Source organism: Rhea pennata, chromosome 23, assembly GCF_028389875.1.
Source record: "Rhea pennata isolate bPtePen1 chromosome 23, bPtePen1.pri, whole genome shotgun sequence".
NCBI classification, from domain to species: Eukaryota; Metazoa; Chordata; class Aves; order Rheiformes; family Rheidae; genus Rhea; species Rhea pennata.
This window is the reverse complement of record NC_084685.1, coordinates 7120726-7133983: the sequence shown is the minus strand read 5'-3', so window position 1 is coordinate 7133983 and position 13258 is coordinate 7120726. Positions and strand designations below refer to the sequence as shown.

The window sequence follows — 13258 nt, the reverse complement described above, 5'->3', positions numbered from 1 at the left end:
CTACAATGTCAAATGTCAGTGACTAGAACAGACTAGCTGTCGCTCCTCTTACATCTTAGCAGCTTAGAGCTGTTGCTCCCACTCTCGTGGCCAGAATTGGATCTCTAGATGAAGGCTCTTAAGCTCCAGAGGGCAGGAGAAAGGCACATGCATTAGTAATGTGACCAGAGCAGTGCGTGGCAAACTTTGTGCTAATTCTGTAGCAGACTTTTTTCCCCTGCAAGTTTTTAACCTGTTTATTTCCCAAATGAGTGGCTGGCCGCAGCCATCATCCAGAGAGACCTGCAAATGATCCTTACCATTAACACTGTTGATTTTTCAGCCCAGTGTGGAGGAACAGCAGAAGAGATGGAGGGGGTACTCCTGAGCCCTGGGTTCCCAGGAAACTATCCAAGCAACCTGGACTGCACATGGAAGATATTGCTGCCAGTCGGGTTTGGTGAGACAGCTGATTTTGCTTTGATGATATCATAAAATAGATGATAGGAAGATAACAACCCTGTTCAATGAGTAAATGGTCTGTGCTGAATGCATTGCCTGCCAAGATGAGTTACAGAAATTCTGTTGTTTGACATCGTAATCACACTTTCTATTACAGGTGCACTTATATGGTGCTACAAAATGATAAATATTTTATTAAAAGGTGATTGCAGGCCACTGAGGAACGTAATAGGCTGATACAGATTAATGGGCATGCCTCTGAACCAGTTGTAACATCATTTATTAGTGTACTTGTGTACTTCCCCAACTTGGGCTATTCATGTTTGTAGTTGTGTTAAAACATCGCTAGTTGCTTCATCCCTTATAAATGTAAACAGTGACTAAGGATTTTATCAGATGATATCCTGCGTCAGCTAGAGTTTGTGAAGGCATTGGCACATGCAAAATTAGGATCTTCCCAGCTGTTAACAAGAGAGAAATTTGGATGCCTCCAGCTCAACTCTTCTCCAGGCTGGCCCCATCAGGGTGCCTGATTGCCAGGAGGCTGTTTGCTGATAGACAAAAGCACACACACCTGCAAGAACTCGCTCGGTTTCTTGAATTAACTCTCTTCCTCCTGGTGTAGCTGCACATCTGCAGTGTGCTACTGGTACAACAAAACACCTGGCTCAGACTAGCCTGTTGGCTGAGCTGGCTGCACACAGATTGGCAAAGAGGTTTGGCCAAGTAGCACTGTGCTTGCCTTCCTAATTTCTCTGGTGTCAGGCAGAGGGAGAGGACTGCACAAAAACTCAAGCATCATGAAACAACACAGCCCGAGCTTGCCTGAAACTAGCAGAATCCATATACCTAGAGGTACCCTGACCTTCAGGATAAAGGTACCCTTGTTGGTTGACTGATCTGCTCTGGACGTCGTGTGCATAGTGCTGATGTGCTACAGCCTGTGTATAGCTTTAGAGGCAGACTGTTTGCTCTTTCTCCCAGGTGCTCACATCCAGTTCCTAAACTTCTCCACTGAGCCAAACCATGACTTTGTCGAAATCCGCAATGGGCCGTACGACACTAGTAACGTCATTGGGCGGTTCAGCGGCACGGAAATCCCAGGCTCCCTCTTGTCAACATCTCACGAAACCACTGTGTACTTCCATAGCGACCACTCTCAGAACAAGCCAGGCTTTAAGCTGGAATACCAAGGTAAGGAGGCCCCTGAACAAGCAGCAGTGGGACAATCCTGTCCCCAGGTGCTAATGATAAGGGCGGCAGGGAGGGTAAAAGGCAGTGTCTGCTATTCTGTTGAGTTAATTCCATGAGGACTTAATCCAAATTAGTGGAAAGCTGTTACACGAAGGCCATGCTTAATCCTAATAACTGGAATCTGTTCACCCTGACTTATGCCTACGGCAAATAACATGTTCCTCGAGTGCTCTGTGACAGTGAAATGCCTTTGAATTAATTCCAGCCAGATTCACTTAGATCTTGGCTCTCTTGACTGTCATGTGCAAAAAGAGGAGCCCTTAGCAGCCATGACTTTGCTCTGGGATTTTGTAGCTGCTTTTCAGTCTTAGTTGCAACTGAGTTCCGTTTTAAACGTTCCCAGGCACTTTCTTCTTTAGCTGTAATGTACCCTAGCCTTACACTGAAGCACCAGTGGGGCTGGCACAGAAAGCTGGAGTGGAAGCAGAGAAATAAATTGTTACTAAGTTCAAAAGATGTCCTCAGTACATTTTTTGAGTTGATGGCGGAGTGGAAGTGCCTACATTCTTGTCTAACTTCAGTCCTCAGACAACTCCCCAGTTTTGTGTGTTCTCTTCTGGGTGGCAACTGCCTCGGTCTCTGACACCAGCCTGGCAAGACCCTGTAAGTGCTTCTTCTACTGCATTTGCTGCTCTTTGAAGGTGCTGGATTGACAGGCCTGGCTGGCAGCTTCCCTCTGCTTGTGCCGCTGCAGCACACGCAGCAGGAGAACGTGCTGCATCCCTCACTTGTGAGGGGTAGAGAGGTCTCCTGAGCCGGTTCCCCAGCTTTTGCTGAGACTCTGGTTTATTGCTGCAGCCTGCTCGCAGCTTCACTGGAAGGAGCCTGAGATTTAAAAGGCAGGGAAGCTGAAACATATATAGGACCTAACCAGCTGTTTCTTGTCGGAGCCTGGGGGAATGTCGAGTATCCAGCTCGCAGTGCCTCTGCGTGTGAGCCGTTGCGCTGTTGGCAGAGGACATGAACTTTCAGCCCTGCATGAGCCACAGCTCTGCCTTGACTAGTATCTTTACAAAACCCTTTGGTCTTCTCTGTCTACCTGTCCCTGGCATACGGGAGTGTAAAGGAGCAAGGGATCCCAAGGGGAGACAGTGTTTTTCATAGTGAAGACAATTAGGACAGACTTTGATGTGTGGCAGTAGGAGCCAAGCGATCCAACCACTGCACAGGAGAGAGATCTGAGTGGGAAGGAAGGAGCTTGTATCTCCATCCATGTGATACAGTCAAGGGCTGGCAAAGGGCTGACTCCCCAGAAATAGCAATAAAAGCCGCTACTCATACTTAATTGAAAACATTAATTTTGCCTTGGCTGTCCTGTTCATGCACCATATAATTCATGCACTACTGCACAATTTAGGAAGCAGTGTGCTCTGTGAGGCACTCTGGGTAATCTCCTGGAAATTGCAATGCAAATTAGCTGTAGCAGGGCTGACCAATAATTTATAATGCCAGGTGGAGCATGCTAGCCAATTGATTTGTATTTGTCATCAGGATTGTCCACATTTTGTTGAAAAACAATGCAGATTTTCCAATTAGAAGTGAGCTGTGGAGTGACTCTGAACACAGGCTTCTGAGAGACTCCAGAGGACCAAGGTAGATGTCAGTGACTGAGGCTACCACAAACCAGCAGCAGGATTTTTCCTCTCCCTCAATGCAGATGTGGGCATGGTTCATTAAAGTTTATCTCTTTCAATTAAGTCATCATGTGAGGGGGAAGTAGGCAAACAGCATGGTGAATGTACTCTTCCTATTTTTATGAGAAAATGTGAAGTATGAAACATTCCTCCTTATCCTTTTTTCAGCCTATGAACTACAGGAATGTCCTGACCCAGAACCTTTTGCAAATGGTGTTGTAAGAGGCGCCGGTTACAACGTTGGCCAGTCCATCTCCTTCGAGTGTCTTCCTGGATACCATCTGATTGGACACCCTGTCCTCACATGTCAGCATGGCACCAACAGGAACTGGGACCACCCATTGCCCAGGTGTGAAGGTATGGCTTTTGGGTTACACTGAGAGCACTCACACTGGCATTTCTGGGGAGAAGAAAGGCTTCAGCTCTCCACTTTGTCCTCCTTTTGAGCCACTGTTTGGTGAATGTGCTAAAGTTTGTCTGGAAACAAAACCATTGCTGTAGGCAGGCTGCACATGAGCAGTTTGAATAAAGCTTCAACCCCTGGGGTGTTGAAGCATGCTAGACTCAGTGAGCTGATGTTCAACAGGTTTCACTCCAGTCAGAGGAACCAATTTGAACAGTTCAGAACCAAGGTTCATTTTTTAAGGTGAAGTGTTTGAATCTCACATTATGGGTGAGGACTGACTGTCGCTCTCGGTCCCCCTGCTGATGTCAGTGGGAGCTGTGCTGAAAGAAGCAGTCTAGGGTCATAGCAATAATAATAGTCTGCTCTATTTCTTCAACAGTGTTCAGCCTCCATTCATTTAGCGTTTTTAAGTACCTGATCCACAGAGCTCTCCTTTTTCCCTGAGGCTCTAAAGGGCCTTGCAGGTACTAATTCTCTAGTTGATCCAATTTCCCCATGCTAGAAGTCAATAATGACTTCTTTTACAGCTAGATGAAGAAACATTGAATCACAAACAGTAAAATGAGTTTCCCAAGCTTGTTCATGAACTTAACGGCAGACAAAAAACTCAAATCAAGACTACATCACTTTTTGTCCTCTTGTTTTTTTGGAGAACGCAGAAACTATATCTCAAATCTTGTCTGCAAACTCTTCGCAGATGTGTTTCCCAGAGAGCTCTCCTTGTTCTCTTGCATGGCAACTATGGCATCTGTCTTCCATGCTTATGCTAAAAAAAAATCAACTGTGTTGATTTATTGGCCCTGTGGAATGACTGCTACCACTTCATCAGGTTTAAAGCTCACAGAGTGAGCCTTCTCTTCCTGGTTTTCTTTCTCATTTTTTACTTTCCCGCTTTCACCAGCCTGCTATTTCATGCTGACATTGAGCATGATTAGAACAGTTTTTTATTGTCCAAAGTAAGGTTTTTGCCTTTTACCAATTCAAATAACTGTCAAAGTCAAAACTTTTGTGGTGAGCCAGCGTACCTGAATAATTAGGTAGAGAAAAGAAGCTTTGATCACCCTTGCTCTTTGTGTATGCAGCCTCCCCTGCTGGGCTGCAGTGCACTTCATAGTCCTTGCCATGCCAGCTCCCAGGTAAAAGACCCTTGCAGCTGTAGGGACTTGTAGTGTGGGAGAACTCTGTTCCTGTCAAGTCTCCTTAGTGTGGCAATGATGGCCTTTCCGGAACAATCTAGATGGGAGTTCTCTGGTAACCTTGAACAGGATATCCTTTCTGAACGTGGTGTGCATTATGAGGACCTGGTAGTGCTAGAGAGTGGATCTACCTCTTAGGCATCAGAGCTGGAACGTCCAGATTCTCTTTCAAACTCCAACAGGGCTGGTTCAACCTGTATCCTTTGGACCGACAGACAGAGTTTTTGGGTGGTTTGCTTTAGAAGGGTCTTTCACATGAACCCGTAAGAATTTCAGGGCTGCTTATTGAAGATTTCCTGCTGTAACTCTACTGAGCGCAAACTTTTATCCCAGCCTCCCCTACAGCGCTGGGTCTGAAAGAGCTGTGCACTGGGGAGAGAGATGGAGATATGATATTATTCCTCTTTTAAGTCTTAACTCCTTGAACTGCAGAGAACACAAAATACAGCAAACTGGATCATCAGCTGCTCTTTAACTGACTCTGGTGGTTTACTGGAGATGTGCAGGAGCTGAGAAACTGCCTGCTTGGTGAGTGCTCAGCCCACTAGATGCTGAGTGCTGCTGATGGGGTTAGTGTGATGGAGGTGGCAGGATTAGGCCCTTGTTTACCTAGGCATCAGCTTTGCCAGCTGCAATAATCCAGTCCTTCCTTCGCTGTGTTTCTTTAGGTAGCTGGCATGTTCTGCAGCACTTCTGATAGCGCAGAAGTGCGAAGGCTTAGGTATGTTTTGGGCCATTACTTTTTCTTCTCTGAGTGGACATCTGTTGGACTGTTAGTAGTGTTAAAGTCATTGTAGAACTTGCCTTTTCTAGCTGTTGCCTTAAATGCCATCAAGCTAGATAGTCCGTTTTCACCCAGCAGCCAGCAGTGAGGGCTCGCTGCCTTAGGCTAAGTGCCTCACCTTTCCCCTGCAGGGTGCAGCTGGAAGCTCTTTTAGTTAAAAGAGAAGTTGTAATTCTAAAATAAGTGTATGGAGGCCAAAGCTCCCAGCACCTCTTAAAGGAGTTTTCCAAGAGATCTGCAGGCTGCCTGCTGCTTAGCAGAGCAGAAAGGAACCAAGCCCTCAGGTTCTTTGGAAAATGAATGTATGGATTTATATAAATACACATGCTTTTCTCAGCTTGACAGACCATGCGAGTAAGCAGAGCAGAACTAGGCAGTAAATATATTGGGCCTGGCTCTAACCTTATGTGTGGTACATCACATCATGTCCAGGGTGGTACGAGTCTGTGGAGCTACTTTTGTGTGAAAAGCCAAGGTGCAGAAGGAGGATCTGGCCCATAACATGTAAGAGGTATGAATGACATTGCATGGATGGGTGCAGATAGTGCAGTAAGCTCTGATCTGGAAGCTTTGTTGCTATATTAGCATAGCACTGAGCCTGAATTAAAAAGCTGTACTGGAAGACTGTATTAACCTAGGCCTAGAACTGGGAATAGCTGCCTGGCTTCTAGAAGCAGGCTAGTGGAGGCAGAGGATGCTGTCTACGCTTCCCCGTGTGGTCATACCTTTGTTTGCTGCGGATTATCTGCCGCACCCTGCAAATGTTATCGTCGTTTCAACTGGACTTCCATGCCAGGGAGGCCCAGAAGCTGATGCTTGTACTTCGAACTCTTGGACATACAGACCTGCTGCAGCCCTCCTCCATTACCTTCAATAGGATGTCATCTTTCTGTTCCTCTTTTTGCTGCTCAGGCTGTGTAAAATTTTCTCTGTTTAGTTTGCAAGTTCACTTAGACCTGTAAAATACCTAGTGCAATAGAACTGTCTTCTTGATTAATGAATTGGATGCTACTGTCATAAAAATAAATCATCTTTTCCCCCCTTGCTCAGATGCACTCTGTGAAAACCCAGCTGCTCTGTGGGTCTGGTCCAGGCCATGCTGTATGAAGAAGTGGATGGATTTGCCCACTGGTGTGATCTGGTCAGGAGGTGTATTTTCTATGCATGGATGCAGACAGCTGGTGTAGCCCAAATACCCTCATTAGGGCATAAGATGGAGTTTATTCGTGCACCTGGCTATCAACATCCATATGAAAAGCCCTGGTAGTCTCCTTTCAGCTCTGAAGCATTTAATAAGTTTATTGTAATGGAATTAAGTTGAAAAGGTTAGGTGTAGCTGTGACAGATCTGAATAGTTCAAGGCAAGCTGGACCAAGCTTTTGGGTTTACTTTCACCTGTATGCAGAATTGCCAACTTTTTTATCCAGCCCAGCTCATAAATCACTATGTGCATTTGCTGAGAACAATTCCTTTGTGTTAGTCTACTTGCTACAGATCATTCAGGTTTTCTGGCAGCAGTTTAGCCTATCATTGTGCAAAGGGACTGCATCTAAACTCTTCCTGTAGTGATTAGGCAACCAGCTCTGCCTCTTACTCAGAGGACAGCACTTGGGGTGAGCAGCCTTCTGGGGCTGAGGAACTGAGCAACTGAGTGGGCTCAGGAGTTAGCAGGGATTTCAGTCTTGCTGAACTGAAGGGTAGAAGGACAAGTAGGAGAGAAGGAGAAGGTCTTTCAGAGTTACTGTTTTGGGGGATATTTCTTCATTAGATCTTTTTTTCTGTTTGCTAATTACCTGCAGTGCCCTGTGGAGGGAACGTCACCACCCAGAATGGTACAGTTTACTCTCCTGGCTTCCCCAACCAGTATCCCAATTCCCAGGACTGCACTTGGCTCCTTACAGTGCCGGTGGGATATGGGATCCATCTCAACTTCACTGTGCTGCAAACAGAGCCCTACAACGATTTCATCACTATTTGGTGGGTACAGCAAAGATGTGAGGACTGACCAGAGCGGGGTGTTGGCTACCAGGGCTCCATTTCAGCAAAACAGTCTTGCAGCTCAATAGAACGCCCATTGCAGGGATGGTGCTGAGTTTGAGAGGGGGAGAAAGTATCTATTGGGAATAATGGGACAGAGATTGGGAATTTGTCTAGCTCGTATTGTCTGATAGGGCCTATAGATAAAGGACCATGTGTTGCAAGAGGCTATCAATGGGCAAGGTGATTATCTCCAAACATAGTTAATGTCGCACTCCTGAAAAACACAGGCAGGGACTGCAAAGAAAAGGTCAGTGAGTGGAGGAACCATTGAAAGGCTGTACTTTTAAAGCAAATGGTGGAAATCTCATCCTTTGGCTCTAGGAGGGAGTCTGCCTCAATCCTTAGCTTTTATGATGTCTTTGCTGCTAACTTCAGTGGTGTCATGCAGATCACAGGGAGCAGTTCCACCCTTGATTGTATACCAGAGCCTCTCAGACCTTCTAGTTGGTCTTACCATTAATTTCTGTGATCATCAGCTGTTAAAAATGAAGCACATCAAACCCCTGCAATGCCTGGGATTAGCAGTCCACGTCCCGCTGGGGCCAGTTTGGTCCAATTACCATGTCTGGGGGATGAGTTGCCAGTGAGGGAACGCAGACCGGCATCCAGGCTGTAGCGAGATATTGTTCAGATGCAGAGCCCTGCTCCTCCTGCTGGAGTCTTTCATCAGCTTGTCCCTTCATCTCTGAAATGCTCTGCTGAATGGAGTAAGGGAACATCTCTTGGGAAGCCTAAGGGGCTTTACAGAGGAGACTTTATGAATGGTAAACGGAGTCTTTATCTCAAGCTGAATTTAGTTGAAATGAATCTTGTTCAGACTCACATAATAGGAATTGCTTTTCACTTCTAATTTCTCCAACAGACATTTTCTGGGACTCAGTTTTTTTCCTTTTTGCAAAATCACTGTATATATAGCGTCTATCCATAGAGAGATATCTATATGAAGAAAAAAACACATTGGTAAATCATTTGTATTTTTCAGTGTCCTCCTTTAGCTTTTCTGCTGCAATCAGAGATATATAGCCATACAATCAAACCTGGTATCACAGAATGCAAAGGCAATGCTAGTATTGTGTTGGCCACAGGACATGACTGTGACCTTCAGCTGCCTTTCTAAATAGCAGCAACTGGGAACTGTGGCCTGAGGTGACGTAAAATGGGTGTTGATCTGCTGAAGTTAATGATATGACACTGATTTTTCATATACTGAGACCTTTACCCCAGGAGTCTTACAGGCTAGCATCTTCCTTTCCAGTTTGGAGAAGGGAGTGAAAACTGTGTAAATAGGGAGTAAAACTCCGTTGGAAAACTTGGATGTTCTGCATGTTCTGAGGATAAAAGTGAAGTTCATGTCTGCAGTTGTCTACTGGGTCAGCAATGCACTGCCAGAATAAATTTGCCATATTATAATAATGAGGGGAGAGGGGCTGGGGGTCCAGGTTAACTACCTAGAAAGCTGCTCAGACTCTGATATAGATGTGGAAAAAGGAGGGGGGAGAAGAACAGAAAGAAGTTTATGTGCATACAGCGTAGGGGGTTGTTTGTTGCCTAGGATTAAAGATATGTATTAATGCTCTTTTGTGGTCTTTCTGACCTGTGGTTTTAGGGATGGTCCACAGCAAACAGCCCCACAGCTTGGCGTGTTCACTGGCAACTCTGCTAAGAAATCAGCCCAAAGCTCTTCCAATCAGGTCCTGATGAAATTCCACAGTGATGCGGCCAATGGAGGGATTTTTGCCGTTTATTTCTATGGTCTGTATTGCTTACTGAGCAACGTATGCTTTTTACCTCCTTACTGCATGTGGAGGGGGCATGGATTAATTGTGGCTTGTTGTAGGGAAGATTAGTTCTGGGGAAGAGAAGATATTAACAAAAAAATACTGCTTTAACCTAAAGTCTCTCACAAAGGGCTTTGGTTTTCACCGATTTGCGATTTGAGGTCTCTTAAGCGATTGAGTGCTGGCAAGTGGTCATACAATCTGTGCAGATGTGGAAATCCATCTGTAACGTTGTGATAATTCAACTACAGATCAAGTGCCTGCAAACTAATAGTCGTGGCAATGCTATGCCTGTCTCCCAGGGTGATGCCTGTAAATACCGTCCCCTCCATGCCAGATTCCATTACGGATGGCTCCGCTTTGTTTACCTAAAGCTCTCCTTCCTGCAGTGATACCTAGATATGGTGTTGTCCTGCCAAAGCTGTGCTAAATCGATTGGGTGGTCTTGCTGTCCTCTTTTAAATGACGTCCATGTTCTAGCTGAGAGGTGTAGTGGGCGAACTGACTTTCAGCTGAATTATTTGAGGATTCTTTGGTGTGACTGTAGTTCATGCTAGAGAAATGTTAGGTATTACATAGAAATAAGGGCAGTTGTTTCCACTGCTAAACAAGGGCCCAAGTTTAAATTGGCTTAGCTAACAAGTTCCTATGGCAGTGCAGGGATTTTGGAAAGTGCAAATGGAGACCTCCTCTTGCTTCGGTAATTTGCTTGCAACAACTTCAGCAAAGTCTAACATCAATTACACGAAGAATCAGTGCAGAATGTCTTAGCTTATGTTCAGTTCCAAAAAGGCAAGCATTATATAGATAGGCTAAATTTAAAGAATGTTTGCTAGGCTTCTGAGGGAATTAGTTTACTGCTGCAAAACACTGCAAGATTTATATTACCAGACAATGGTGCATATATAACGGTTATGCAAAAAATTATGGTTCAGACAGTTTGGCTCGGAAATGAGCAGTGCGTAAACACTGCTGCAGTTCAGCGAATGCTTCCTTTTGTAATATGAATTAGATGCTATCATTGCTGTGGTTAGAGCCATTAGCATATGTTGCTGTTCTCTAATCTTGGTAAGGCTTTATAGTGAGGTTCCTTTTGCTAGTGGTTTATACAGTGTATCATAACAACTATAGGCATTCCAGGCATGATAGTTTTGGGGTTCATGCTGGTAGGAAATACTGAAGGCCATCAGTCATTTATAACCTGCTAACCAGGTGGGCACTCTAGGGACTGCTCAGCCTTCTACTGGAAGCAACATCTGCTGTTTGTACATGGAACTTGAACATGAAGTGTAACCCCAGAGATTCGGCTGATTGAGCTGGCTGGCTCCGGGGTGAGGCTCTTCTCTTGGTCTTGGATTTTCATTCTATGCTATGGTACCTTCCACTGCAGGAAAGCCTGAGAAAAAGGTGGAGAAGATGTCACCTAGGAATCAGCCAGTGCCAGCAGCTAAATCTTTTGCGTTACTCTTTGAGGTGTAACTGCAGGAAATGGAATTTCCTCTGGATCTATATCAGTGTGTATTTTCATTTTTGTGCCTGCATATTGGCAGATATAGGACATGGAAGACATCCTCCTTTAGCCTTAAATCGTCTTTTCCCATACAGTGATGATCAACACCTTTGTAAGAGAACCATTGCCCTTTTAAATGCCTGCAAAGAAACAGATCCTTAGGGTGGAGGAAGGGAAACAAAAGAGTAATTCAGAAAGCTTAAAGGTTCAATAGCATCCATTGAAAAATGATGATGTTGCACCTATTATTAAATGGGTTAGTTCAGGTGCCAGTGCAAGCTGCAGTGCAAGCGTGATGGGAAAGGGTTTTATGACACAGTAACTCAGGGGGTCCCTGCATGGTTTCAAGGACAAGGCTCTTTTTCATTCTGCTGAGAGCAAATGAATGTGCTCCTGGAGGAAACTCGGCTGATGCTGTATCACCCATACACTTAAACCATCTCATCACAACTCTGTATTGAAATATGGCCCATTAAGGAAAGGAGATTAATGCTGTAAATGCCAGGTTATCTTTCCACTTCAATAGATACTGTCAAACAGTTTTTAAATAGCTTTTAATTTTTGTTAAGATTTCCTTTCTCCCCCTCCCCACCATCAAACATGTGTTTGAAAGCTTGTACGTAACAGTGGCTCCCGCCTGGGATGGCTCGGTGCCACCGATTCTCCCTCAGTGCTGCTTCTGTCCCTCTCTGCGCCGGGGACGAGGTGACAGTGTCACCATCGCTATGGTGGCGGGATCGCTGAGCCGGAGCAGAGCCTTTCTGCTGGGCACGGTGCGAATGCAAAGTGCAGATCCCTCCCTGCCGCAGACACGACTGCACAGAGCTGCCGAGGCGAGACGTGGTGGAGGTTTTGGCCAAGGTCGGTGCAGGAGCTAGATAGCAATGAGGTTAGCGTGTCCTTTAGGCACTCCCTGAAGGCCCTGCTTCTTCGGGAGAGGACTGTTTGGCAGCCGTGGCAGCATGTGCCTCTTTACATGGGCTAAAATGAGCACTCGGACAGAATGGTCTTTCCAATAAAAGTTTAAAATTTTGGCCTAAAGCTCCATCTGCCATTTTGTTCTATGGAAATTTTAATTTTTCTGGTAGATATTCAGAGCATTAATCTTTGTGCAGTGGCTTTCTACTGAGACTGATGTCAACTAGGCAGTCACTGACCTTCTGCTGTGTCCCTCCGCTCCAGCACCTGCCTTAGACCCAGAGGTGAAGCACTGCAGTGAGTTTAAGAGTTTTTCTAGCAGCTGCTTATTTCTGGAAAATTGGAAGAACAGCTGGTGGGGAATGCTGTTGCTTTTTCCCTTGCCTGCCATTTGTTCCACTGTGATCTTAGAAAAAAAAAAAAAAAAAAGAAAAAGAAAAGAAAAAGAGAAGTAAAACTGGAAAGCCTGGGAGCTGTGGCTGCCGAAGGGCTGCAGCTCTCCTCTCGGCACAGTCTCTCCTTACTCGTTAGCACGGCCCTTCGATGTGCTTTTTTGCTGAATTGCAAAGAACAGGCAGGAAAGCTGTCTCAGAAGTACCTACCGAGCCCGTGCTTCCCTTTGATGCCTCTGTCGGGTTGAGCTCGTTGCACTGGTGGGTGTTTGGTTTTATCCTCCCCTTTGCACGTGCGGGATGCAGCCTGCGTAAGCCCGTCCCTCACACTGCTGAGAAACTGGTACCCTCCCCACAGCCCTTGCCCGTGCACGCCAGCATCCTGTTTTTCCACACACACCTTTTGGGAAAGTATTATCCTACTCTGGGTTATGGGGTAGGGTTTCTTTACGTTGGGAAGGAGGGTGGGACATCTACTTCTCTACATGTATATTTAGACATCTTAAGAAAAGATCCCAAGCTTCATCCAGTTGCTGCCATGACTGCTAGCTTTGCCACAGTGCTGAGTTTAACATCATTGAGTTAGTAAGAATTAATATTCAGTGGCAGATAGAGACCCAGTATCTTAAACTAAAGGGCTGATATAAATTTCAGAGGAAGTTATGCTTGTCCAGGGTGAGGCACAGGGGGAGCAAAGATGCTGAGCAAATAGCAGAAAATGTCTTTCATTAATATTCATTTAGTTCCAAGTACCATTTTTTCAATTTAGCCATGTTCACAGCCTTTGTGTGTTTATTTTCATAAGCATCAAGGTTCTCAAGTGTTATGTACCCATATACTTGCAAGCAGTACATTTATTTTGTTCAATGTTTGCTAGTATTTAATTTTTGATGGTAAGATTTGCT

At 45.2% G+C, this 13258-nt stretch overlaps 1 protein-coding gene across 1 annotated transcript in view; it reads left to right on the top strand.

The window, feature by feature from the left end:
• CSMD2 (CUB and Sushi multiple domains 2) overlaps nucleotides 1–13258 on the top strand; it is a 325353-nt gene that overhangs the window by 263877 nt on the left and 48218 nt on the right. The window contains exons 40-44 of the mRNA XM_062593772.1: nucleotides 323–439; nucleotides 1426–1635; nucleotides 3498–3686; nucleotides 7515–7692; nucleotides 9362–9507. Coding sequence (XP_062449756.1) covers nucleotides 323–439; nucleotides 1426–1635; nucleotides 3498–3686; nucleotides 7515–7692; nucleotides 9362–9507 — 840 coding nt within the window. The remainder of the gene's footprint in view (nucleotides 1–322; nucleotides 440–1425; nucleotides 1636–3497; nucleotides 3687–7514; nucleotides 7693–9361; nucleotides 9508–13258) is intronic.